Consider the following 25981-nt stretch of genomic DNA (forward strand, 5'->3'; position numbering starts at 1 on the left):
TCCCTCTGCCTCCTCCTCGCCGCCTCGTCACATCCTTTTCTCGCTTCGACATTCCCGACTTCCCGCTCCATCTCCATTCAAACGCTTCGCTTTTCCTCACCTGCTGCCACTCCCCTCCATGTTTGGCTGCGGTACTCACCACGTAAACATGAGACAGACCAGCGTGCTGATAAGTATCACGACCTGGTTGAACATGGCTGAGTGTGTCCGCTGGATCGCCCTGTGGAGATCATTCTGCGGAAAGACGAATATTTGTGTTCAAAACTAAAACTCAGACGGCACTAGTTGATAGAGAGTAGGTGGTAACATGTGTTGAACATTAGGAGATGAGAAATGACAATCAATTCGACATTTAAAACAGCAAGGAAGCAACTTAAGAGAAGAGGCGATGAAGTATTTATTAAGAGAAGAAGGAAAAATCAAATGCACAGCAACAAAAAAGTGAGACGACAAGGATGGAAAAACTAAATCCAGATATAGGTTATAATAGAAAGTTACATGCACTCATCGTGGGTGTGGATCTCATATTAGCAATGAATATTTCAACAATGAATTAAACTGTTCTTCTTTCAATGTATGAAAGGATAACATTGGAGAATTTCTCTCAAAACCTGCATCAGAGGCAAGAACAAACCATTTAAAATGAACTCTACCAATTCTACCAAAAGGAAGGTATAAATATTCAGAGTGAAATAAAGTGTTGTGAAAAAATGTTTCCCCCCACTTTACAGATTTCTTAATTTTTTTGCTTTTTTTGTCTCGCTTAGAAATTTAAGATAATCAAACTCAACGTATAACTTTACGTCATATTTGGACCATATGTGGGTTAGGGGGAAAAAATGCCAAAAATAAGTACAAACCTGTGCAACAAATTCTTGTATTTAGGGTTTGCCTTGAGTTTTGTGTGTTACAGTCACTCCACAGGTGAAAAACAATAGTTTAAATAGGTAAATCAAAGTTTAAAGTCCACTTATGGGATTCGTAACTATGATAAGTGCATGCAACTTCTGGCCAGCACTTACTATCATGTTCTCCAATGCATGTTTGGCCAGCCAGCAGTTGAGAAATACGGGGATGAAAATATTTCTCAAGGAGGGCAAAATCACCTGTCAGGAGAAAAGAAAAATGAAAAAACAGCACTTGAGTCTTTTTTATTATGTCGCACAGTCCTGAGATCCCTGGTGAGGGAAGAGATTATGTGAGCAGGAGCCTTTTTGTGGCCTCCTGAATGCATCACATGCAGCGGCAGCTTGCAGGGGTCAGAATGAAGGTTCCCTGTGCTGTCGGCAATCGGTAAAGCTTGTATTTTCCACTCACAGTGATCATGAAGGGAACGGTGCTGATCATCTCCAAAATGAACGGGACGCGCAGGACTTGTTCCCAAACGTTGCCCTGGAAACAAGAAACCACACAGAGAGGTCGGGAAACTTCACGGTGGCTGTGACCTTAGGGGTTAACTTATGCTGCGCGGAGGGGAAGCTTCTGCACTATAGGAAACATCAGGGAGTGTACGGGTTATACGGCTCCCTTGTGTGGGTTTGAAGCGGCATTACTCACTATGCTCTAAGCCTCTGTGTTCAATTAAGATGTCAGCCGTTGCTGTTTTTATGTGTCTGCAGTCTGCATGCTGACCTGAATCTGACTAGCGTAGGTGGACAGTCGCACAGGAATCAGTCAGCTCTAAATGCTAAGGCCTCCGTCCTCCAGAGGAATCTGGGGAGGGAGCCATTCATGGGCTTATGGTGTCAAGCACATCAAAAGCGGGGGCAACCCGTGGATGGATTCTCCCCCCCTCCCAACGGTCTCGACACAGGGGGGTTCCCCTAAAGCTGCTCTGATATATCACACACCAGTGTGAGTAAGCTTTTAAAGCCACGCTGGAGGACTCAACAAGAGGCCAACAGTAAAAAAAAAAAAAAAAACGCCAAGTGCAAACAACAAGCTCAAGCACGTCAGATCCATCCAAATCTGCAGCCTTTCCCGCTCCGCTCGTGGACATCATAGCCGCAGACATCACAAAAGGCTTCAGAGTGGCCGTCGAGGGCCACGAGTGGCTCACCTTGTAGCTGAGATACACGAGCAACATAGTTTCTGAAAAGCTGATGAAAGCCACAAGCACCTGCAAAAAGAGAGGGAGAGACGGCAAGTGAGAGAGAGACGTATACAGACACGGAGGCAGAGCAGACGGAGAGAGGGTGAGGAGACGAGATAGTTGGGGAGCGAGAGAGAGAGAGAGAGAGAGAGAGAGAGAGAGAGAGAGACCAGAGCAGGGAGGAATTAGGAGGCGCAGAGATGAAGAGCGTAGGAGGAATCAGTGGGAGGGCTGATGGTTTTGCTTCAGAGGGAATAGGTTTAAATGAACCAACAGACATTCTTGTGTCTGATCCTTTTTTTTTTTTTTTTTTTACATATACATGTATATGTGTGTATCCGCTCTGCAAATATAAACAAATTTTAACTACAGTAATCTCGGCTCAGTGTCTTAAAATCCCTGAGACGGCGTGACATAAATTCATTGGCAAATAAAGGCAAAACAAACGTTAACATGCAGATATACGCCAGCCAGCCACATAGTGAAAACACCTGATGGGTGGAACCCATGATATTGTTACGCTGCAGTTTGCATGGTGCCCTGACACGATCAACGGCCTAAACAGGCAGCACGGCCATGACCTGCCATGAGTCTCACCAATGCCTGTTTTCTCAGAGGAAAAACAATGCATCCCATTAAAGAGCTGAGAAATGGCTTTAAAAACTCAGTTTTGACCAAAGACCCACTTTAATTAGGGCCCGGTCTTATTCCAGTAAAATCCTATGCAACAGGTAGGGTAATGGTGAGCAAGAATCAGAGATGCACAGAGAAATTGTCTGGCCCCTAACATCTAAGCGCTAGCAGATTTTGTGTGGAACATGTGAGGGGAAAGACTCAGTTGGCTTCTTTCGGCATCGCTGAGGTGTTTGAAAAGGAAGCTTGGGGAAGCACAAAAAGATGTAAGATGCTTCTAGAAAGGAAGCTCTATATTCAATGGAGGCAATTCAACATATAAAAGGAAATTATATGTGTGTCATGATGGATTAAAACATGTTGGCAATCCCTTAGAAATCTAACAGTCAAGATAAAGGGAAACTAACTCTGCAAGAAATACTCAAAGAAACTGATGATGGTTAGTAATGCCAGTCGTATAAATCCTGCTAAGCAGTTACAGAAGATGCTAGACAATTTAAAGTATGAGTTCTGTGATTATATTACCTTTATTCTGAGATATTGGTGAAATTCTATTCGCCTCTCTCATACAGATACACCTTTAAAACTATTTTTTTTTATTGTTTATGACAAAAAAGCTTGTCAAGGTTCATTTTATGGTTGCAATAAAGAAATAAATGGTTTACCAAACAAGAACAAAAGTTAATCTGAGCTTTTTTCCTCTGAAATATTATATTGGACACAGCTTTTATTTTCTAAAGGGATCTTAAAAAAAAAAAGAAAGAATATCTTGTAATATAGCTAAGCAGAGCAGTGAACTAAGTAGAACTAAGTAGAATTTTACTTATACAGGTATGTCTGTCCCATAACTTTCATTGCTAAGACTTCATGAGTCAATTCATGCCTTAAGCTGAAAACATTTAAAATTCTTAAGGACAAATCAGAATCAATTAAAATCTATATAGATGGATTTGAGACGTTTGTGTCTTTAGCCCATCTATTGGCCATGTGCCCCTTTTGGCGAGTTTTGGCACAATAAAACTTAAAATATGCTAACAAATGTGTTTAGGGGTGTGGATGGTAAGTAAGATAAATAACAATAAGAAGGTCCTGGGTTCAAGTACACGCCTGGGTCTTTCTGCATGGAGTTTGGATGTTCTCCCTGTGCATGCGTGGGTTCTCTCTGGGTACTCCGGCTTCCTCCCACAGACCAAAAACATGACTGTTAGGTTAATTGGTTTCTCCAAATTGTCCTTAGGTGTGAATGGTTGTTTGTCCTGTTTGTCTCTCTGTGTTGCTCTGCAACACAGAGAGACAAACTGCAAACCGCTTAATCCCTCATGGGGTCGCGGGTGCCTATCTCCAGCGTTCACTGGGCAAGAGGCGGGGTACACCCTGGACAGGTTGCCAGTCTGTCGCAGGGCAACACAGAGAGACAAACAACCATTCATGCACACACTCACTCCGAAGGACAATTTGGAGAAGCCAATTAACCTAACAGTCATGTTTTTGGACTGTGGGAGGAAGCTGGAGTACCCAGAGAGAATGCACAGGGAGAACATGCAAACTCTATGCAGAAAGACCCAGTGCATTTGAACCCAGGATGTTCTTGCTGCAAGGCAACAGGTCTACCCACTGCGCCACTGTGCAGCCCCACACTGAGCTTATTGGATATAATTTAATCAACTTTAATTTAAAGGAAGTTTTTATACTTACCCTAGGAGATTTGTTGGGGTTCTTTATCTTATTCAGTGGGGCCGGGCTGAAGAGACCATTTGGGCCATTAAAGTGTTTTTTGCTACGCCTTTACACATCACTCACAAGCATTTTTGTCATGGAACGGTTCACTTTCTCTGTCATATCTGAGTTATGATAACTCACAAAACACATTGTAGAGGTTTTATTTTATAGATTTTTTTATCCAAAGCATGCAGAAGTTACATTAACTTTCACTCAGACTTTGCCATTCTTCCATTAAGAAGGAGACATTTGTGTGGGAAGAAACTGTTTTAATATCCATCTATGGGCAGCTTCACAAATTCAGCCATCGGATTTCAAAATTTTTTATTTCTGAGTGGTGCACTGAAACCACTGACAGGTGATGTTACTATTGTGGCTGACTAACGTATGTCCCATATGCAAGTGACTGTAGGCTGAACATTTTTCAACAAGGCGTGTGCTGATATAAGTCTGACCTGCAGCGCCCAGAGCGGTAGCGGTCTGTCAACCCAGATGATGAGCTTCCTAAGGATAGAAGTGAAAAGGCGTTAAGAGAGTGGAGATAAGTCAATAAAAGACAACACTTTGATAGCATTAAAATAAAATAAAAAATACTGGCAACTCTCTTTTCCCAAACACTACACCTGCGTCTACGAACACATCTCACATGGTGTTCACAACTGAAACATAGAGGGCTTTGATTGTAGGATAAAAGTCATTTTTGCAGTTTCAAATTGCTTTTATCGGTAGTAGTACTGTTTCTTATATGTAAACATAATGTGTCACATATTATTTGTGAGTATTGGAAAGAAAAATTTTACTTGTTGCTAAATAACTACTCATTATTAAGTTTCTTCCCGTAACTGGTAAAAGATCGGCATGTAAGTGAGTCAGGTATATGGGTGAATCACTATAAGTTTATAAATACGTAGTCAATATTCAATACATTAGAATGTGGGTTTCAGTCAGGCTCATTTGTCAGATTAAGATTTACTTTTTCAAAATAATGCTGCATTCCATGTGCTTCGGAAATTGAAAATAGGAGCTGGGAATGGGGTAAACCCGAATAAAACACATTCCATTTAACACAGTCGGAGAAGTCGGTATTCCAGAATAAGAACAAACAAACAAAATTTAAGGATTCCAATATGGCGGCAGCCAGGAATGCTGTTCTTTTGTTTGTAGTGCCTCTTATAAACGTCCTTTAAAGCTGTACTTTCCACATGCAAACATCGCTTTTAATTTGTTGGGTTCAGAGATGCACCCGCTACATGTAAAATTGATTTTAGATGCAATCTTACAACTGTGTCTTAAAAAACAACAACATTTTATCGCAGCTTACTGTTTTTTTATGTGAGGCATTCATGTTGGATCCGACAATTGGCCTCAAAAAATTTCTCCGACTCGGAAAAGTCCGACTATAGAGGCAGTTAAAGTTGATTTTTTCCGATCGGAAGCTAGGATTTCAGCTTTCCTACGGCAAATGCAATGTAGCATTAAAAGCTTTGAGAAAGTATTAAACATACTTTTCATTAAGCCCACATTTCTGTATTAAAATGTTTTTTTAATAGTTTGATGTAATATTCTAATCTTAAATGTGTTTTCATGATATTTAAGAAAAAAAACATGGTTATTAACAGATATAAGGGCTTTCAAACATCAATCTGTGAGTAATTCATCTATATAATGCGTTTACCTTAGTTAATTGGGTTACTGAAACAAATTGACTTTTTGATAATATTCTAATGTATTGAATATGACTGTACACCAATGTTATACATCACAACTTTTTTACATATCTTGTTTTTTATTGTTCTTTTTCTAACATCCTGCATATGTTGTTGAATATTGAAAAATAAATACTGACAAATAATAGTCGGTGCCACAACAGGTGGGGTTTTATTTCCCTCCAAGGTACCCTGTGTGTCGCTTTGTGATTGTTGGAAGACCGAAACAGGAGCCATGGAGAAAGCAACAGAAGAATCCGGCAACGGAGAAACGGGGACTTAAATGCTGCTAGGGGGAAGTAATCAACTACGTTAAAAACCAGGTGAGAATAACCAACAAAACACTAATCACCTGGGGGAAGGATCAAGGCAGGAAGAACTGAGGAAGGCACAAAATAGAATCAAAATAAACAAAAACAACTAACTGTGGACCATGACACCCTGCAGCTTATTTTGGCTGCTTGCCATGAACGCAGCACCATGAGGCGGCCTGGACTGACTTTGTCAGGCTCCTTATTCATTCGGAGCCAGATCTTAGCCCGTGTCATTAGCCATCAATTAGATCAGCAGGTTCCCCCGAAAAGGAGACGTGGCACAGCCTCGGGTCCCTGCATGCTATCTGGTACTCCTGTCTCTGTTCTAGTATATTACATACTTTATCTCCACTAGATCACTGTTGATTAGGTTGCACAGGCACTACGTACATATTATGTTGGCAGGTATTCAATACAGCTGGATTGTGATAAATGAATGAAGTCCTGTGCTGCTTAATATCAATACTCCAGGTTGCACCAGTTAAGTGAAGCTGCATTGATTGCGTTACGCAGCAGTTCCGTCCGGTGAGCCGGGGGTGGGTGGGGGGGGGGTCATGGATGTGCGTCCTCATGGACGGCCATGAGGCCATCGCTCCTCATTAGAGCCGCTGCGGTTTGTGCGCTTACCAGTCAAACTCACTCCAGGGACGGGATGATGCGTTCTGCTTGGTGCAGTTAGCTCCGCTGCCACTGTAGGGGGGGGGGGGGCAAAACAACCAAGAAGACAGAATAAAACACTGAAATGTAATTAATATTTTCCTGCCACGCTGGCTAAAACTAGAGCAGCCATGACCTCAGAGCAGATATTTCCCTTTTTCACTCCTGCGAAAGTCTGACACTGAATCCTTTTTAGCAGGATGCTTTATACACACACACACTGTCATCTCATTTATTGACCCGGTGCTCTTGTGACTGCTGTCAGGCCCTTAAAGTCGCACAGTTTCACCTCATTAATCTCTGTTTCATCGCCCTCACCAGTCCTGTCGGTCCTCTTGTGGGTTGTCAAGCAGGACCCTGATGATGTAGAGGAGGCAGCTCAGGACTTTTAGAGCAAAATTAAACATTCGCACTCGCAGGCCTGCAATGCAAATCGAAAGGAAACAGACAGTGGGCGTTTTAATTTCTAAAAAAAAAAATAAAAACCCTCAAAGACAAGCTTGTTAAATTAAACAGAAAACAAATCTGATCTGAGTTATTATTTACACTACTTCTGTACATATTAGCACTCCTGATAAAGATGTGTATAAAGCCTTAAAATAAATCTGTGGAGTATTTAAGGAACATCTCACTGATTTAAAAAATAAATAAAAATCAAACATTTTAATATTCTTCTGTTTGTGGATTAAAAATACTAATTAGGAACAATCGTGTTTAATAAAATACCCAATTATAAGCACTCCAGATACAATTTACCTTAAGCTTTTTCTAATTCATGTTTTACTTTCTTTACTTTAATACACTGATCACAGTATTAAAGAACTTGGACTTAGTATTATGTGACATGACAATGAGGCTCCTTTCTCTTCAAATGGGACAAGTGTACATACCATTCAACTAAGGCAGATGTGTGTTGATCTTTGTAAATCAGGAAATGGTAACAGGACAGTCCGCTTGCCTAAAGTTGCCCTCAGCTACAGTCAAAGACACGATTTTAAAGTTTAACCATACAGGACAAGGATCTGAGTTCATCTCGCCATCACGCACAGTAAGGAAGATGGCAAGAGAGGTAAAATCTCGGGGTCACCCAAGATGTCCTTGACAACCATTGCAGTCCGACTCTGTGTCAACTGCTTATGTGGGAGGCCTGCCAGGAAAAAAAGTCTGTTCCCTCCTACCATCACTAATGGGACGTAAACTTGCCGGCTTTGGATGGACGCAAGTATGACTGAGGATTTTCGGCACTTGACACTCCAGGTGAGTTGGGTGTAACGCGAAGGATAAATATGTGGAAAAGCGATGTCCACTGCAAAGTATGGTGGAGGATCTGGGACGCTTTGGGCTGATTTCTCCTCCAAGAGCTCTTCTCAGAGTCCATAGCATTATCAACTGTTTGAGATGAATGGAATTGGGTGTCCTCTGCTAGAAAACTGAAAATGTGTCGTCTTCCTGCAGGTTAATAATCCCAGACATCTATAAAATGACCCATTTTACATTGTCATCTCAATCCCTAAACCTAACTCTCACTGAAACCTCTTGAGATGAGTATGAGAGGACAGAGGGTTCTGAACGATCCAGCAGGGGTGTCAAACTCCTGTCCTGGAGGGCTGGTATCCTGCAGCTTTTAGACTTTTAATCAAACGGTTAAACTACCATCTCATGTTCCAAAGAGTCCTGCTAAAAAAAAAAACTATAATTTAATTCAGGTATGCTAAAGCAGAGCCACGTTTAAAATCTGCAGGACTCTAACCATTGAGGACAAGAGTTGATCGACAGAGATCTTTCGTATGTTCTATGGCATACATCATTTTCACTGTGAAAATATGCAGCCGCAATAAAAGACGAATCTATTGTAAAGCTTTCAACTTTTACCAGGGGTGCCAATAAGCGTGGACTGCTCCATGAATGGCTAACAGAAAAAAGGTTCAAAAAAATCTGAATGAAGCATGTTTAATCCCAACAACTACACAGACAGATGAGACCGTCTCAAAGAGAGGACAACGTGAGGAAACAGATGATGAAATGCAGAGCAAGAGTATACAGAGCCTGGCGCACTAACACGAAACGCGTCTTTCTAACCAAAAGTGGGAGCGGATCGGACGGAAACAACGACAGCAGACAGAAAGATTCACGTCCGGCTGAAGGTGAACGTGGAGACTTCGAGGACTTACTGGATCTTTGGTTTTTGATGAAGAAGAGCTTGAGGCGCTCCTTGAAAGTGTTCTCATTCACGTAGAACTCCACCTGCACCCTAAGAGAGGGAGGGAGAGACGGGAGGCCCGTTAGAGAGAGGTGAAAATAACGAGGAAACGAGGAGGTAGCTACTTCGGCTTGGTGAGGGGAGAAAACACTTCTTTTTTTTGTGCCCAGAAACAGGGAGGTAAACAGTAAAAAGAACAAAGGTGAGGAAAAGAAAGCGTACACTTGAGCCAATTGGAGACTGAAAAGGAGATAATGATGATTTAAACAGAGAAGTATGAAACTATGACGGTGCGACTGGCTACATTAACGACTAATGGGCTTGGGAGGAAATGGCGCTCCTGCTCGTCCGCCTGCCCATCGGCCCAGACAGCCGCAGTCGGTCTCGTTATCTCCGCTGATTAAATATAGAGCAACAAATTACTTCCCTCTGATGTTTCTGCTGAAACACGGGAGGCCATAATTACTACTCTTTCTGCCTCCCCCCAGTCCGCCACCCTCCTGTTAAGAGGGACACACTCACGCACAGATATGCATGTACAAACGCAAAAAAAAACACACATACACACACCTGCTACCTGGGTATTAGTAATATCAGACCAATTATGTGTCCGGCTGCAGCGGATTTTCATGTGGCAAAAAAAAAAGCTCCGACACGCCATTTGTGAAGACACATTATCAGACAGGCCGTAGGTGACTGCATTTCCTGTCTGGCCACCTCAGGAGGGGGAATTCTTCACAGCTCTGCTTTGATTCAGTGAAAAAGGGAGAGTGGGTGACTCAGGCTGGATGTAAAATAAGACTGGCCCGACACGGTGGTGGTCCCCTTATACAACACGGGCAGATAAAGGAGGAGCAGAACAACTGGCGTCTGTTCTGCTGAATGCAGGAAGATGTGGCAGCGACAGCGGGGGGGGGGGAGGGGGGGGGGCTCTCAGTGCTCCAGAGAGACGCTTTATCACCGGTCCACACGGTTGAGCACACGCCGCACAAAAGCAAACCAATGCACCTCTCACGGACGATTTGTGAACGAGGGGGGGTAACTTTTCTTTGTTTCTATGGGAACGCGTTTTTTTAGTTCGTTTCCCTCTGTCTCGCAGGAGCAGATGTGTGCAAACATGTCCTCGTGAAATCCTGGAGTTGATGGGCCCCGCTGCAACTTGTCGACGGCTCCCCTTGTCTCCGAACAGATTGGTGGCAGCGACGCTTTGGCATGCATGACAGGAAATAAAAAAAAAAAAAAAAATGAGAACACAAAACAGCATAGCGCCGTACCAAAAAGGAGGTTCATTTAAGCTTTCGCCTCAAATTAGACCATACAGCAGACAAGAAGCAGGGAATTGTGGTAAGGTTTTGACATCCAGTACCACTTTGGACGACGACAGCCTCGTTCAACAGGACGGCACTTTGGACATCTTCCAATCCCTTTAGGGAAATCCAACCTTCTTTTCTTTGTTTTTTTATTTTTAAACGACCAAATACAATTTAAAATTCAAACTCAATCTCTCAAGTAATCTGCGGTATGTAAGTACTTCCAATATCATACTGTAGCCTCCCACAGCTGCAAGTCCATTACTGTGCGACATTTCTTCTGAAAAGCTGTGCTATGTCAGGTTCTTGTTTATTGTTCTCATAAAAAAAAACTGCATATGCTTTTATGATTTTTTTCCCTTCCAGGGTAATGTGTTCTTTTACTGCAACATCAATCAGAAAAAAACATTTTTCATCAGACAGTCACAGTTTTTTTTCTCCCTCTCTATCATATTTAATATCTCCTCTCGTTTTTGATGGATTTTATTATTTCCCCACAACGTTTTAGGTGATTCGTGTATTTAAATTTACATAAACACATTCTTTTTTTCAGTTCTGAAAGAATTTTCAAACTTAATGAGTTAAAGCTATTGTGGCACGAAACAGGAGAACAATTTCAAAGGTCACTTAGTTCGTGATCTGTGTTTTTAAGCGAGAGCTGAGGGCTGAAAGTAAGGCGGACATATAGTGTTTTGCAAAACTATTCACACCCGTTGAACCTTTTCACTTTTGTCCCGTTACAATTATAAATCCTAAAATACTTATTGGGATTTTATTAGCTAGACCAACAAAGCAAGGCACAGTTTGTGGAATGGAAGTCAATTATAGCATTCAAACCATTTATTTCTGTGGCCCTGGGTAGAGCAAATCTTTGCTGAAATGACAGCTGTGGGTCTTTTAGTGTATACCTCATACCTGCCCAAACAGTCTCCAAATCTTGCCACAGTTTCTCCTCTGGATATAGGTCCAGACTTTGACTGGGCAATTCCAACCCATGAGCAAGCTTTGATCTAAACCACTGCTTGTAGCTCTGGTTGTATGTTTAGGGTTGTTGTCCTACTGAAAGATGAACCTCTGACCCAGTCTCAAGCCCTTTGCATCCTCTAACAGGTTTTCTTCCATATTTAATCTGTGTTACCTAGCCATTTTGCTGCGACTCAGATTAATGTATGGAAAAGGTAAAGGGGTCTGAAGACTGCTGTGAGGCACTGTAAAGCACAGTAAGTTGCTATGTTGTTAAGCTGGGGTCTTTAATTAAACAAGGACTAAACAGAGAAGAAGCCTTTAGTTCCTATGCTCCACTTATCTGGAACAAACTTCCAGAAAACTGTAAAAGTGCTGAAAGCCTGAGTTCTTTTAAATCAAGATTAAAAACACATAGGATTACCTTCGACTGTTCTAATTAAACTGTTTTACTGAAACATCATTAGTTCAACTTTGTAGTCCAATGTTTGCTTTTAGTTTCTATTCTCCCATGTTCTACTTTGTTTCTACATTTTATTCCTTCTTGCTTTTATTCTTTTTTATTTTCCTATATTTTAATCATGTAAAGCACTTTGCACTGTCTCCATACTGAAATGTGCTACACAAATAAATTTGCCTTGCCTTTCCTTGCCTTAATCACAAGACAAGACAAACGGGTAAGATTTTTTAAAGCACATCACCGATAGGACTCTGACCACTTACAGATAAACCAAAAGCACAGACAAAGATAATATTTACAGGATTCTTTGAGAAAAACCGTAGTTCCCTAGTTGGAAATTACATTCACTATTAGTTAAAACTTCTGTGGGTGACAGTGAATGAATAGTTGGTCTGCAATTTGGAGGGTTGTGGGCTTTATTCCACTTTCCTCCTTCGCATATTGATGTCCCCCTGGGCAAGCCACTTAACCTTATCTGAATGCGTGCGTGTTACCATTCCCAATTCAGTGGGTATTTGTGGGGATATGTCCAAACGTTTGACTGGGAGTGTACATCAGTGGATTAAGGAATACCACTTTTATTGTATCGAAGGAAAAAAAAATCCCCTAATCTCTTGATTGGACTCACATCTCTGCAACTTCTTTAAAATGAAATTGTAACAAAATGCAATTTAAATCAAATAAAAGACCAAGTTTTTGCTCAGTGTTAACAAAGAAAGCATGTTGGTTTGAACTGCAGGAAACAACGTGACTTTGCAGTATTCTGCAGTGTGGAGTAAAGAGTCTCTTCTGTCAAAGGCTTCTTCGGATTGTTAGTAAAACGGGCCGCTACAGGAGATCTTTCCTGCCCACAGCCTTCACCATCTATAATAACTCCTTAACCAAACCAGTTACATCAACATTTAATTTCCCACTGGGTTACATAAAGTATTTTTGAATTGAATTGAATTGAAATCTGTGTTAGCATGCATAAGTGTAAAGATAGGAGACTGGAAAAACGGACAGAAATAAGCGGACGCAGCTAGACGGACCGGGGGAGACGTGCGGAGGAGGATCTTAGAGAGGGAGAGAGATTACCGAGCCTTGTTCTCCTGCTTTTTCCACCCATGCCTTCACTCTATAATGACACAGCAGTTGGCCGACTAATGACACAGTAAAAGGAACTACAGAAGGCCAAATCTATGCAAGGACACAGCAGCACTGTGATGGCGAAATTCAAAAGTAGTGATGGTGTGAATAAAAAAGTAACAGTAGGAACATTCTTTGTTATTAAGATTTATTCTGTTTAATGGCTCAACTGCCTGCTTATAATGAAAGCTATCAGGCTGTGAAAAAAAGTCGCCATAACAGATTGGGTGTGGGAGACATAAAAAAAAAAAAAAATCTTAAATAAAAACTAATTTCCACTCCTAATCTTGGCATGGTGCATAAGGAAGCTCAGATCTGTGAATATCACCAGTCTTTGTTTCCTAACATGAAACATGTCGGTTCTGTTTTATCGCCCCTGTGAAATCCATCTTCTGCTGCTGAAGGCTGTGGGCTAAAGAGTATAGTAATCTGTCTAGAGCCTTACGCACCGTACTGAACCGAGACCAAAGGATCCTAAAACATGTTCAAAACACCCGAGACACACCAGGCTAACTGTGATGAATCAGCTGAGCTGTTCTTGATTAGTTTATGCTGAGCAGGTCCACGTTTTCTCTAAACAGCTCATCGGGACAGAGTTTTGTATTTTTAATCCATCCATCTGCCCAACTGTTCGTCAGTCCGTCCGTCCGTCAGTCCAGTTGTCCATCAAATCCATCCATCCATCCATCCATCCATCCGTCCACCCGCCCGTCCATCCATCCATCCATCCGTCCACCCGCCCGTCCATCCATCCATCCATCCATCCATCCATCCATCCATCTATCCGTCCGTTCGTCTAAGCTAATTCAATAGGAGCTGTTGTACACAGCTGCGATCAACAACAATTATTTTGGATTTCGAGAGGACTTCACCATTGAAATTTGCGAGAGCTACAGTTGAAGCAACAATGCCCACGTGCATGGCAGTTGGATGTTCCAATACATCGGGTAAATGTGAAAAAAAACATTAGTTTTTTTCACCTTTCCGATTGATGATCCACCACGGGTTCGTCGTTGGAATGCCAACTTGAAGAGGGAGGATTTGCCACCGAGCTTCTGGCCAGAGAAAAAACACGTCATCCGTAGCCAACATTTCGAAGAAGAATGTCTTCAAGATGACATGAGAGCGAGGATTTTCGGTAGGTTTTTCTTTTTTATAATGTAGAATTTGCGAGGACACTTGGTTACCCGACCAGAGCGGTGGAGGGATACGACACACTTGGATAGTATGCTCACCGTTGCGAAGCCCACTTATTTTATGCGACTTTAGTCTTCTTTTTTCTAAAGTCGCTTGTAAATTTCACGAGTTGCGGGTTGCAGTTTTTTGGGCTTGTTTCTGAAAGTGAAGTGGCTTGTTTGGGCTCTAAACTAAGTGACGCTGAAATATCCCTCCGCCTTATAACACACTGGAGCTCATCCTGACAGCAGGAGCAGAGTGAGTAAAGTCAGAAGGAGCCGCTCTGCCCGTATTTTCTGCAGTTTACGGTTGCAATACCTGATGATAACTGCTGGAAGTAGATTACTTGGTGCAGATCACCATTCTGAGCAGAGATTGGTTCTAAAGATGAGTTTTACTCCCTGATAACATTGCAGAACCCAACCTATAAACCGTAGTTTAATGTTTATTTGTTGTCTTTTTATGTCTCTAAAAAGTAAAATTAGTATTACTTTAAATTGAAATGCTTAATACCATGGCTATCTTTGTTTAAGAGGTAAAAAAAATATTTTGGCATGAAAAAGGGTATTTATTTACAAGGGGACAGATAGGGCATTGGGACTTGCTCTACAGCCGATACCGCGACCTGACGTCACAAACTGGGAGGTGGCAGTACTGTTCTTCACTAACATGGACGCCTCCACTAAAGCACATTCAAATGAAAATGACTCTTAATAAAAAAACAAACATATAATTTATTGAAAAGTATGTAATAATTTTATATTTAAAGTACTTTCAGCAGTTAGAATTCTGATTTTGACCAGACTTTTCCTTTAAAACTCAAAAGCAGACCCAATGCCACAGAGAGGATTACGCCTAAAATATGTCTATATCTAAACATTGGTGTGTTTTGAATGTTACATGTTGCAACTAATGAAATGAAAAATTGTGCCTCTGCCACAGCCTGAAAAGCATGGAGCGTTTGTGGCTCCAGGTTTTTATTGTCGGTCATCTACTCTTGTGGTAAAAATCACTGATGCCTGGAATACATTCCCAGATGATGGGGATAATGATGTATGCCCTCGACCTTTTCTTGCTCTCTCTTTCCGCAGGTCCACCGTACTACATGGCGAATATGCAGCGGTAACAAGATTTTATTAGCACACACGGGAACACATATTTTAAGCCGTTTCTTTCTTTGTTGACATGTTAGACTTTAAAGTATTTCTACACCCTACATCCCCCGCTCTCTCTCTCTTTCTTTGCTCACCTGTATATGTATCACTCCAACAATTCAGTCAAAGATCCGTAATCTTGGCTACCCTCCACTGAATGTTTTTCTTCCAGTAGCTCACTTCTCATTAGCACATCATGCTCGTTCATAAAAGAGGCAGCTATTCTTAATCTGGGCGACTTCATCAACATGTTTCTCATTCCTGGCACACAGATGAAAAAAAAAATCTCCCGTTGTTAATGGGCGAGAGGCGGGGATGCGGGGTACATCCTGGACAGGTCGCCAGTCACAGGGCTAAAGTTGAACACTTTTATTAAACTTCTAAAGTTACATAACGCTTTTTATAAACTCGTGAGCCATGCTAATTCATTGTTGGGTGATAACAATCAAAGCAGAGATTGATTAATCTAATGATCATTCTGGAGTGGATCTCCTATGATGTCACGTCACTCTTTAAGAGCGTTCCTGTTGATAAGGTGGTGGACGTGGTCTGTGCAAGGTTAGAATAAGACTCTTTTTCCACAGAGCAACTGTGCCATCTCCTGAAACGGTGCCTGCGGTCAACCTACTTCACATATGGGGGGCAATATTATAGACAGAAACACGGGTTTGTTAGGAGATCCCCAATTTCTACTACTGTTGCAAACATGTACATGGAGGAGGTAGAAAAGAGAGCTGTAGCATCCTTCGCCAGGACCCCACTAAGCCACTGGTATGCAGACACATGGGTCAAAACTAAATCTCAGGAAGTCCAACATTTCACTGATCACATCAAATCTACTTATAAATATCTAAAGTTCACATGAGAAGATGTAAAACGTGGCAGGTAGGCTTTCCTTGACTGTGACATCTCTGCCTCAGACAGAAACTGAGGTGTACCGCAAACTCATCTACACAGACCAGTACTTATGGTTTGACTCACATCATCTACAGTAGCACAGATTAGGAGTCATGAGGATTTAGTATCTGAGAGCAGACAACGTCCCCACAAACTCAGGAGCCAGGGGGAAGGAGAAATCACACACAAGACAGGCCCTAAAGCAATGTGATTATCCCAACTGGGCTTTCCTCAAAGCAGACAAGAGACCCAAACAGGACTCCAGCTAACCATCCAGCGAGAGGTAGGACACTAAACTCAGACCCAGACCAACATGCTGTGGGAGTGTCAAAGCTGAGATGTCTATTTTCTAAATAAAGTAACAGGAGTACTAACAATCGGTTGTTAGGCTGATAGTCCCTTTTGCATGTGAGCATCAACCAGTTTTGATTGTTTCGATATAGCAAAGCCTGTCTGGAGGACCTACTCAACTTTTTTTTAATTTTTCTACCTGGATTATTGAGATGCATTAGGACGAATTGTTGTAATGTTGAATTATAGATAAATACTACCAACATTGACAACTTTTGTGGTAACAATCTTACCTAAACAATTTGAATAAAACTTCAATGAAAATGTTGGTTCAGTCAGCTGTTAGCTATTCTCATTTGTGCCCAGCAGAGGAGGCAGATAAGTTTATACGGTGTATGTTAAAATTAATATATCAAACTTTTGAGCTGTTAAAACCTGTTGTGAGACTTGTAGCTGAGAAAGTGAGTTGCTAAACCAGCTTTAGCTAGTTTAGCAACAGCACTAATGCTAAAATCAAACTTGCTTGCAAATGGAGCTTCTCAAGGCAGGTATTAGTGACAGAGCACATCTTAGCAGTGGTTTTTCACATGCCAACCTGTTAGAATAAGTTTAAAAAGTTTACTAATATTTATGTTTGAATTTATGCTTTAATCCAGCACTGTCCAAAGCGCGGCCCCTGCAATTAAAGCATGACACAAATCTGGGCAACTAACACAAGTGGTTGATGCAAATGGACCCTTTGTTTAAAATTATATAGGACATCCTATCTAGTTTTAAACAAAGGGTCCATTTGTCCATCCTATGTAGATGAGAATAAAAATCTTTTAAACATTTTAAATGTTACTTTCGATGCAAAGTCTTGCAGTATTTTTTAACCATGTATTTTGCTATTATTGTGATTTCATGGTGAATAGAGCGGAAAAGCTCACAAGCAAATTTGGGTGCATTTGTTCATTAAACTTGACTAAATACCACATACGTTTTAGATAAAGATCTATATCACACCTCTCTTTTCCAGAAAAAAACAGACTTTGTCTCATGTTCAGTTTTGAGCTAGTAAAAATATATATTTTTTTGATTTATATTTATAAAAAGGCAACATTTTTGTGTTCTTTGAGTACCATGGGACGATTTTGGCCTATATGGGGAAAAAAGGTTTGGACATCGCAACCTAAAACACCCACAAATTCTTATTTTTAGTTTCTTTTTATTATTGGGGGGGGGGGGCAAACCACATCACCAAGATTATGTTAAAGGCTAGAAATTAATACATTTAAGAAAAGGCAAGTTTATTTTTAAAGCACCTTTCAATAACAAGATGCTTCAAGGTGCTGGTAAATCCATTTTTTTATGTATGGAATTTAGTTTATGGGGTGTTTTTGGCTGTTTAACATAATTTCTACCAAGAAGCATTGACTAAAATGTACTCTAATACATTATTACATCAGTTTCATGGGTAAAACTATGAGTGTAGCTACAACAGGAAATATTTATCCATGAGAACTTTGTCATCAAGTGGCAGTAGGAAACCGTAGCCAACAGGATGACAGCATTTTAAACAGGTTTAGCAGAGGAAGAGGAACTTCACTATATCATAATTGACACCGCTGCTTGTCCCTCTTTGACAGTGGACTAATAATTACCTTTAAAGTTTAATTGATAAACCTATGTGGTTTATCTCTCATAAATAAACTATAACCTATAACACATATACCAGCACAGTGCTGTCACCAAACTACTGAAAGCTTGATGCAGACTCAAATTTTTGCTCCAACACACATATTTTCGATGTATGACAAAGTTTTTGGTTAAAAAAAAATACACCCAGAATGCAATCTACATAAAGACATCTATGTCAACATTTCTGGTGACATAGATCAAAAAATCCACACAAAAATCATCATTGTCTATATTTGCAGCAAAATCCTGTGACATGTGTAGACTCTTCAAATGTCATGCTTTAATATGCTAGTGTGGCAGTGGATGCGTGGGAAGATGTAGAACGGGTCTGCGGTTGCCTAATGGCAACAAAGAAAAACGGACGCAGTGACCCCTCCTACTTTCCCCAAAAATAGGAAGTCTCTCCCACGTTTCTTCTACACAGGAAACACGGGTGAGATTTGCGAATGTTTACTTTTACAAATAAATATGCTTGGCTCACAAAAATAAATAAACAAATAAATTCATAAAATAAAATAAGAATGTGCAGCTAATATTTCAAACAAACCAAGTGTAGGAAAGGCTGGAGCCAGTAAGGATTCTGGTACACAAGGGGTACAAAACTTCCAGTTTAAATAAAGTAAAGCATACAGTACACAAGATTAGAAATATATGGTTTCTAGCATGATTTAATGACGCTGGGTCTTCTTTAATAAATTACAATTTTGTAATAAATAGAACCCTAAAGCACAGATCGTCATATTTAAATTGGTGCTATTTGTACCCTAAAAGAAGAAAGAGCCAAGAAATAAAATAAAAATTCGTCCATAATTAGCCCTCTTCCTCCCAGGGGTTCAAAAGTAATTGGATAAATTTACATAACCATAAATAAAATATTCATTTCCAGTATTTCTGTGTCGGAAATCCTTTTTTTGCAGGGAAGGGCTGCTCAGAGACTGGAACCTCTACAAAGGAAAAGGGTTTCCTTTTATGCAATGCTTTGCTGGGCCCTAATCACGACTGACATCAGATGTTCATTAGCTGGGATTTCTGTCTTCAGGTTTAAGTGCAGCTCATTTAGCCTATAAGCTAAAGATGTGTTTACTTATGTCTTTACAGGAGTTTATAGAAGCTCTCTTGGTAAGCATGGGAAGAAGATTCATCACTGTGCGAGTTAGGCGAACTCTTTAAACAGTCACCCGCACGTTCAGCTTGAAACAGATATTATTAACACAATAAGATCAAACATTTTCCTCAAAAGTATCTATAATGTAGAAAAATGTAAGTTATCAATAAAAATAAAAAAAATTCTTAGAAAGATGTTCCAGAGAGAAATCCTCTTGTGGAAAAGTCTTGATCACAATAAAACAGACCATAAACAAGGGCAGATGAGTTCAATTACACTAAATGAGCCAAATAAATTGCATGACCCGGCTTTAACATCTGAAGGGAGACAAGGTGCACTGTGCTTCAGCCAAGCAAAGGGCAGGAGAACAGCTTGTCCCTGACCCAGATACGCAACCATCACCCACATAAAAGAGCATAGGCGGCAGGTGGAGAAGAATGAGACTGTGTGTACATATCCCTGCATGAGAAAAATCCATTTTCCAGCCACAATTTTCTTCTTTTATGACTTACAATGCAGGGCTTCATGCTAATGGAGGAGTCAAACGAAATGAAGAGCATTTTTTACATAGTCCTCTCTGCTGTCACTGAATCGATTTTAACACTCCAGCGCAGTGAGTACTTTCATAACAGCGTAATTATGACTGAGGCATTTAAAGAGTCCTTTATTCTGTTCATTTACTAGTGGAGATCCAAAAAAAAAAAAAGAAGCTATAATTAAGAGCGCTAAACTGCACTGATCTGTACGTCCATATTTCTACTATCTTTAATAGTGAAATCCACAGGCCATCGTTGTTTACAGGGACATTTGCATTAGAAATAAATGCAAACACAAAGTGGCCTTTTTTCCTTGAGCCACTTCATACATTTCCAAAAAGATGAAAACTTTTAGTGGCCACTAAAAATGCTGCATCCACTATCCACTCCTGCCCTGTGGTCTAACCAGCTTTGCCTCAGCCTCTTTGATGAATAATTTTTTTGTTTTCCACAAGAATGATCGCTGACGGTATGAAATAAAGTTTCTGTTAAGATTTAAACTCACTGAATGACAGAACAACAAAACAAAACAAAAAAGACAACCAAAAGGCCCGCATTAGTTATTCTAATCGTGAAATTAAATATGGATTTACTTGGTCCTCAACTCTATTAAAAGTGCTTCAATGAAATCCTATCTTTCAATCCCCCGTGACTACATACGCTTCACTTGTGCAAAGGCATTAGAGATCTGATTAGATCAATGGGAGATATGAGGTTTTTTTTTTTTGCCACATTGGGCTTCAAAAAAATCTCTGAGAATAATGCCTGATGCAAAATGAGCGAAACATGAGAGGAGAAGTCTCTGTTTTTCTATCCCTCGTGTCATGGAGCTGCTTTCGATTTGAAAGACAATTCCTTTGGCTTTCAGTAGTTTGGGGGGGAAAGGAAAATGCAATCAAAGGACAAGTGTGTTTATGATTCCTCGCCACCCTTTGGCACAACAGCTCCCTGCATCACTTTAGAGGATTTGGACCTTTTGGTTACATAACATTTCACACTGCAAGACCCCAGAAACATTCAGATGTTTTCTAATTTGGCCCACGGCTGTGCTACCATGCACAGTGTGAATACACTGAAATGTTAATCTAAAACTTCAAGCTTGGCCAGGGGAATTCCAAATCCATCCTATTAGGGCATATTTGCAGTAAAAGAGAGCCTAAAAATAAAGGCCAGAAACCTTCAAGACCATCAGAGACAACCTGTTCGCTGTCTCTGTTGTCGATACCGCCTCAGGCTGCTCCCATCATGAAAATAAATGAGACTGCAAGCAGCCAATTTATTCCAAACACGGTGTGAATTTGTATTTCAAGACCAAAATTATCCGTACACTGTCAGGGTTTTTGGAATCGGACCGAAGCATAGACATGAGATCGGGAGTCAACTGTTGATATGAAGATGATTTTACAGATAAAACAAGGCTTAAAAGACACAGGAACTCTTGAGGAGAATCGACCAGACTGGGAATAATGACGGATGGAGAAGGAGGACCTGATAAAGTATGTGACGGAGCTGGCTAAACTTACAGGGGAAGAACAATAGGTGGAGCAATAAGACACAGGTGAACCGAGTGAAGCAATTAGGCTGGAGGAGAAGGGGGACGAAGAGCTAGCAGGTGGAAAGTAACAGAATCTAACAGGAACAAGTGAACGGTCAGACACTGTGGGGGCAGATCTAACAGGACTACAGAAATAATAAAGAACAGAAGCTAATCAAATCAGGAGCTGAATTAACAGATACCAGGATAGGCTCTTAATATGAACACTGAACGGAAAACTTTACAGATAACAAAAACGAGGAACTAGGGATGAACGATACAAAAGTGTAACATAACCAAACTGCAGGATCCCCAGGGAGCTACAATAAACAATCTAACCCCAGGAGATCCTGACATACCCTGACAGATTTAGGGTTTAAGTACTAATTTATTTTTGATATATAATTCTGTATTACGTATACAATTCATATTAATATTACTTAATCTAGTGTTTAACTCAGGTGTAATCTGTCCACGTGTGTTCTTGCCACTGTCACACCCGAATTTCCCCATTGTGGGACAATAAAGGTATTTCTATTCTGTTCTATTCAAATAAAAAAAAACAGCTAAATTACGTTCCCTTATAAGCACTACTTTGTTGTTACCAAAACAGCGCTCTATCCTCACATGAACATTTTCATTGAAAAGATTTTGAAAGATATGAGAATATCTGTGTTCTGTTTTTGCTTCGCTTTCTACGATTTAATATAATCTCTTTTTTTCCCCAGCATCAATTAGTGAGTCAGTTCAAAAAGATAATAAAGACAATTAAAGCTCAAACCTTCCAATCAACCTGGCCGAAGCCTTAATTTGTTTCTCCGTACAATAAATGCTAATACACAAAAGACTACACTAAGATGATTACAGAGCGCGTCTCTCCTATATATGCATTTTCTCTTGCATTCAAAATCAAATATTACAAGTATGGCCTTTGATAATCACATTTATGGGCACATTTCAAGGCTGATCACAGTAAAAAATTATGTACAATGCAATTTTGGCCCCACATTTCTGGACAGAGACACCGCACGGCATCTTAAGGTTTGTGTTACGTTAACAAGCGTTATTGAGGGATCATGTTCCACACTGGCCTCGCCAGATTAAGACCTGGTTTAAAGAATTAAGAGGGAAGAAAAAAAGGATGGCACAGCACCAATTGAGAAGGCTACTGAATGAAAATGTGGAGGCAACATCTTTTTCTTTTTTCAGGACAAAGCCTGTTATTTGCATGATAATCCTGGAACGCTCTGACTGAGCCTGTTTAATGTGGAGCTACAGAGATTCTGTTGGATTTCAGTCAACTTTTCACAAATTAGTCTGACAATTGGAGCTCAGACGGGTGTGCGTTTATGGCCTCATCAAGTCTTAGAAGAGCTACAAGTGCCGCAACACAGGAATAGTTTTGTCTTACAGCACAAATTGGTTTTGCTGATTGATGTTTTGATTTTCCCCAAGAAAAAAGTTTTTGCCATTTCCAAGATGCATCAAGGGCAGGAAACAACCTGGTTGTGGTAAAATAGGACATCTTCTGGTAAATGTTAAACATGAAAGCAGACAAGAATAATATGGCAATTTCAGGACAATCAAAAATGTCTTAGGTAAAAACCAGGCAGCTTGTTTGGCGGTAAAATCCTTAACAGCCTGCAGAAGATTTGTACTCAATTGTTTAGTCATCTGGCATTTCCTCCAAGCAGAAGCATCCACTGGCAGAAAATATAAATGTTGGTCTGATCAGAACAGCCACCAGAATGTTCCCAGTTCTCTCTTCCTGGAAATGTCTCCGACAGAAGGATGAATATTTGCATGCCGATCACTTACAATACAGAAATACAGAACGGCAGAAACTGGAAGTGCAGCTGCTGTAACCAACCAACCTCTCAGAAGAGGTTTTGACCTGTTTTGTTTCAGTCTGCAGAGGGACACACAAGACACTATTACACTATTTTTAAAAAGTTATTTGTATAATTGAATTGAAGAATAGAAACTGTGTCCTGGCTTTATTTCTGGAAACTTAAAGGAGCATAGCATAAGTTCCAGGATTTTTTGCACAAGTCTGCCCCCTCTGGCGACAAGTTGAAATGACACCAGTGTAGTACACGCACTGAGCTATATAATACACTGGAGTGCTAATCACCGTCTGTTTGAACGAGTCGCTTTGAAGCCACCAGCCGCCATATTGGTACTCCCTATTTTTCCCCAGTAACTAGGGAATATGTGCGCTACAGCATCGAATAACGAGGATTTTCTCATGTTCAAGGGGGGGCTTAAGACTTTTAAAATGCCAAATGCCATATAGTTTTATGTTATGTTCTAAAACTATCAAGTACTGAGAAAGTCATGTGCTGAAATATTTTGCATTTTATTCATTTAAATATATGTTTAACATTTATAAATATATAAATAACAATATACAAAAACATATATTTACATATGTGTATACATATATATACATATCTACATATACACATACTTATATATACATATATATATATATATTTAATATGAACAACATGTAAAATATTTCAGCACCTAATTTCCTAGTAGTTGATAGTGTTAGTACATCTACTGACTGTAGAATTACCTGTGAAACGTTTTCACACAGCCAGAAAACTGCTTGTTGTTGCAACCAAATCCTGTGGGATTCTGTGAGAGTAGGGAGTAGCAAGATGGCGGCCAGTAACTTCAGTTTTTCGGCAAAATCAGCACTCCAGTGTATTATATAGCTCAGTGAGTACACGTGCATGGGAGAAGAAGGAAAACATCTGCTGCTGCTACTGCACAGGTCTTTTGTTTAGAGGTGTATTGTCTTCCAAGGTAGGATAAATGTAAATACTGAAGTTAGCTTGTGTTCTCTCACTAATGCATTGATTATGGTGGAGACTCAACAAAGTAGCCAGGTGAACGAGAGGGGGCAGCGCGTCAAACCAACGCACGCGGCCAGAGGATTCGGCCCGAGTCACTCTCTCATAAACGGACTAATCCAGCCTATAGAGGCAACTGCGGTAAATAGAGGAAAACTCATTTTACACGCCGGGCAATTGTAAGGGCATGTAAGGAAAAGAACAAAAACAGTTAACTTGCACTATGCAACTTTAAGATAGGACAAACAGTTTGTATTACAGGTAAATTATATATACCCATCCATTATCTATGACCGCTTATGCTACAAGATTGGGGGAGGGCTGGTGCCTAAATCCAGCGATCATTGTGGGAGAGACGGGGTTCACCCAGTCCATCACAGAGTAACCCATAGACACACAGGACAAACAATGTAAGCACACACACTCACTCCTCAGGACAATTTGGAGTGACTTATTAACCTAACAGCCATGTTTTTGGACTGCAGGAGGAACCAGAGAACCTACCCACTCACAGAGAGAACATGCAAATTCTGTGTAGAAAGACCCCGGGCTGGGATTCAAACCCAAAACCTTCTTGCTGCAAGGCGACTACTTCACCGTGCAGCCATATGGTAGCTATACATACATGTTTCACTTTTTGAATTAACTTTTTTAATCAAATTCTAATTTACTGATATAAAACATAAAAGATGAAATTAATTAAATGTATTATTTTCTATGTCTTTTGATTAAATCACTGAAACAGCAGAGGTGGAAAAGGGAGTTTATGCAACGCATCAATGAATGTTCCAGTGAGAAGAATAGGAGATCCCCATGTGTAAAATTAATCATCCAATCAAATTTATTCAAAAAAATCTGCGCTGGTATCTTGTTAAACAAATAAATCACATCCCTCTGCGGTTCAGGAGTGGTTCGAACGGAGAGAGAGAGAGAGAAGAGAGCATAGATTTGGAGCCTCTTCAATCAGAGGTAAGATGCAGAAAAGAGAGACAGAGGGAGGGCTGAACGTTAAATAAGGGTGACACATAACACACACACACACACACACACACACACACACACCCAGAGGGACGCAAACAGAGAGGAGAGACGAACAGACTGGGCCCACCGAGGGTGACTGAAGAGGTATTACTGCTCAGTGATGTAAGATTTTTTTTTTTCTGAAGCGGTGCAGCCATGTGTGGCAGCGAGATAAGTTTTGTGTAAACATACTGAGATTCTGATGTTTACGGATGGATGTGGTCCTACTGGATAAAAGCAATCGGCGCACCAGCACCAAAAAACGAAGGATGCTGGAAATGAAAAATATTACCCCTAGATTTATGGTCCAGGCCAGATAAACTCTATGTGATTCAACTGTAATTAAGTTTCTGTCACTATCAATCACAGCTCTCAATTTCCCTCTAATCAGTCCATTTCATAGCTGCGATTACTCCCCAGGCGCTGACATCAACACACTGCGCCTCTGCTTGACCGCTCTCCTCCTTGCTACAACTGTGGGAATATTTGTGGATGAAGAGCATCTGTGCATGCTTATCAGCATGCACAGATGAGCAACCATTTAG

The 25981-nt window shown here is 40.5% G+C and overlaps 1 protein-coding gene across 2 annotated transcripts in view; it reads right to left on the bottom strand.

Annotated features, from left to right (window-relative positions):
- LOC105932034 (potassium channel subfamily T member 2) overlaps window positions 1-25981 on the bottom strand; it is a 60885-nt gene that overhangs the window by 30795 nt on the left and 4109 nt on the right. The window contains exons 2-9 of one of the 2 annotated variants that reach the window (XM_012870997.3): window positions 9293-9372; window positions 7440-7542; window positions 7092-7154; window positions 4900-4948; window positions 2060-2119; window positions 1318-1392; window positions 1023-1106; window positions 140-234 (exon numbers count right to left, since the gene is read on the bottom strand). In XM_012870997.3, coding sequence (XP_012726451.2) covers window positions 140-234; window positions 1023-1106; window positions 1318-1392; window positions 2060-2119; window positions 4900-4948; window positions 7092-7154; window positions 7440-7542; window positions 9293-9372 — 609 coding nt within the window. The remainder of the gene's footprint in view (window positions 1-139; window positions 235-1022; window positions 1107-1317; window positions 1393-2059; window positions 2120-4899; window positions 4949-7091; window positions 7155-7439; window positions 7543-9292; window positions 9373-25981) is intronic. The other variant, XM_036129074.1, reaches the window with a different exon arrangement.

Source organism: Fundulus heteroclitus, unplaced genomic scaffold (genome assembly GCF_011125445.2).
Source record: "Fundulus heteroclitus isolate FHET01 unplaced genomic scaffold, MU-UCD_Fhet_4.1 scaffold_135, whole genome shotgun sequence".
Classification (NCBI taxonomy): Eukaryota; Metazoa; Chordata; class Actinopteri; order Cyprinodontiformes; family Fundulidae; genus Fundulus; species Fundulus heteroclitus.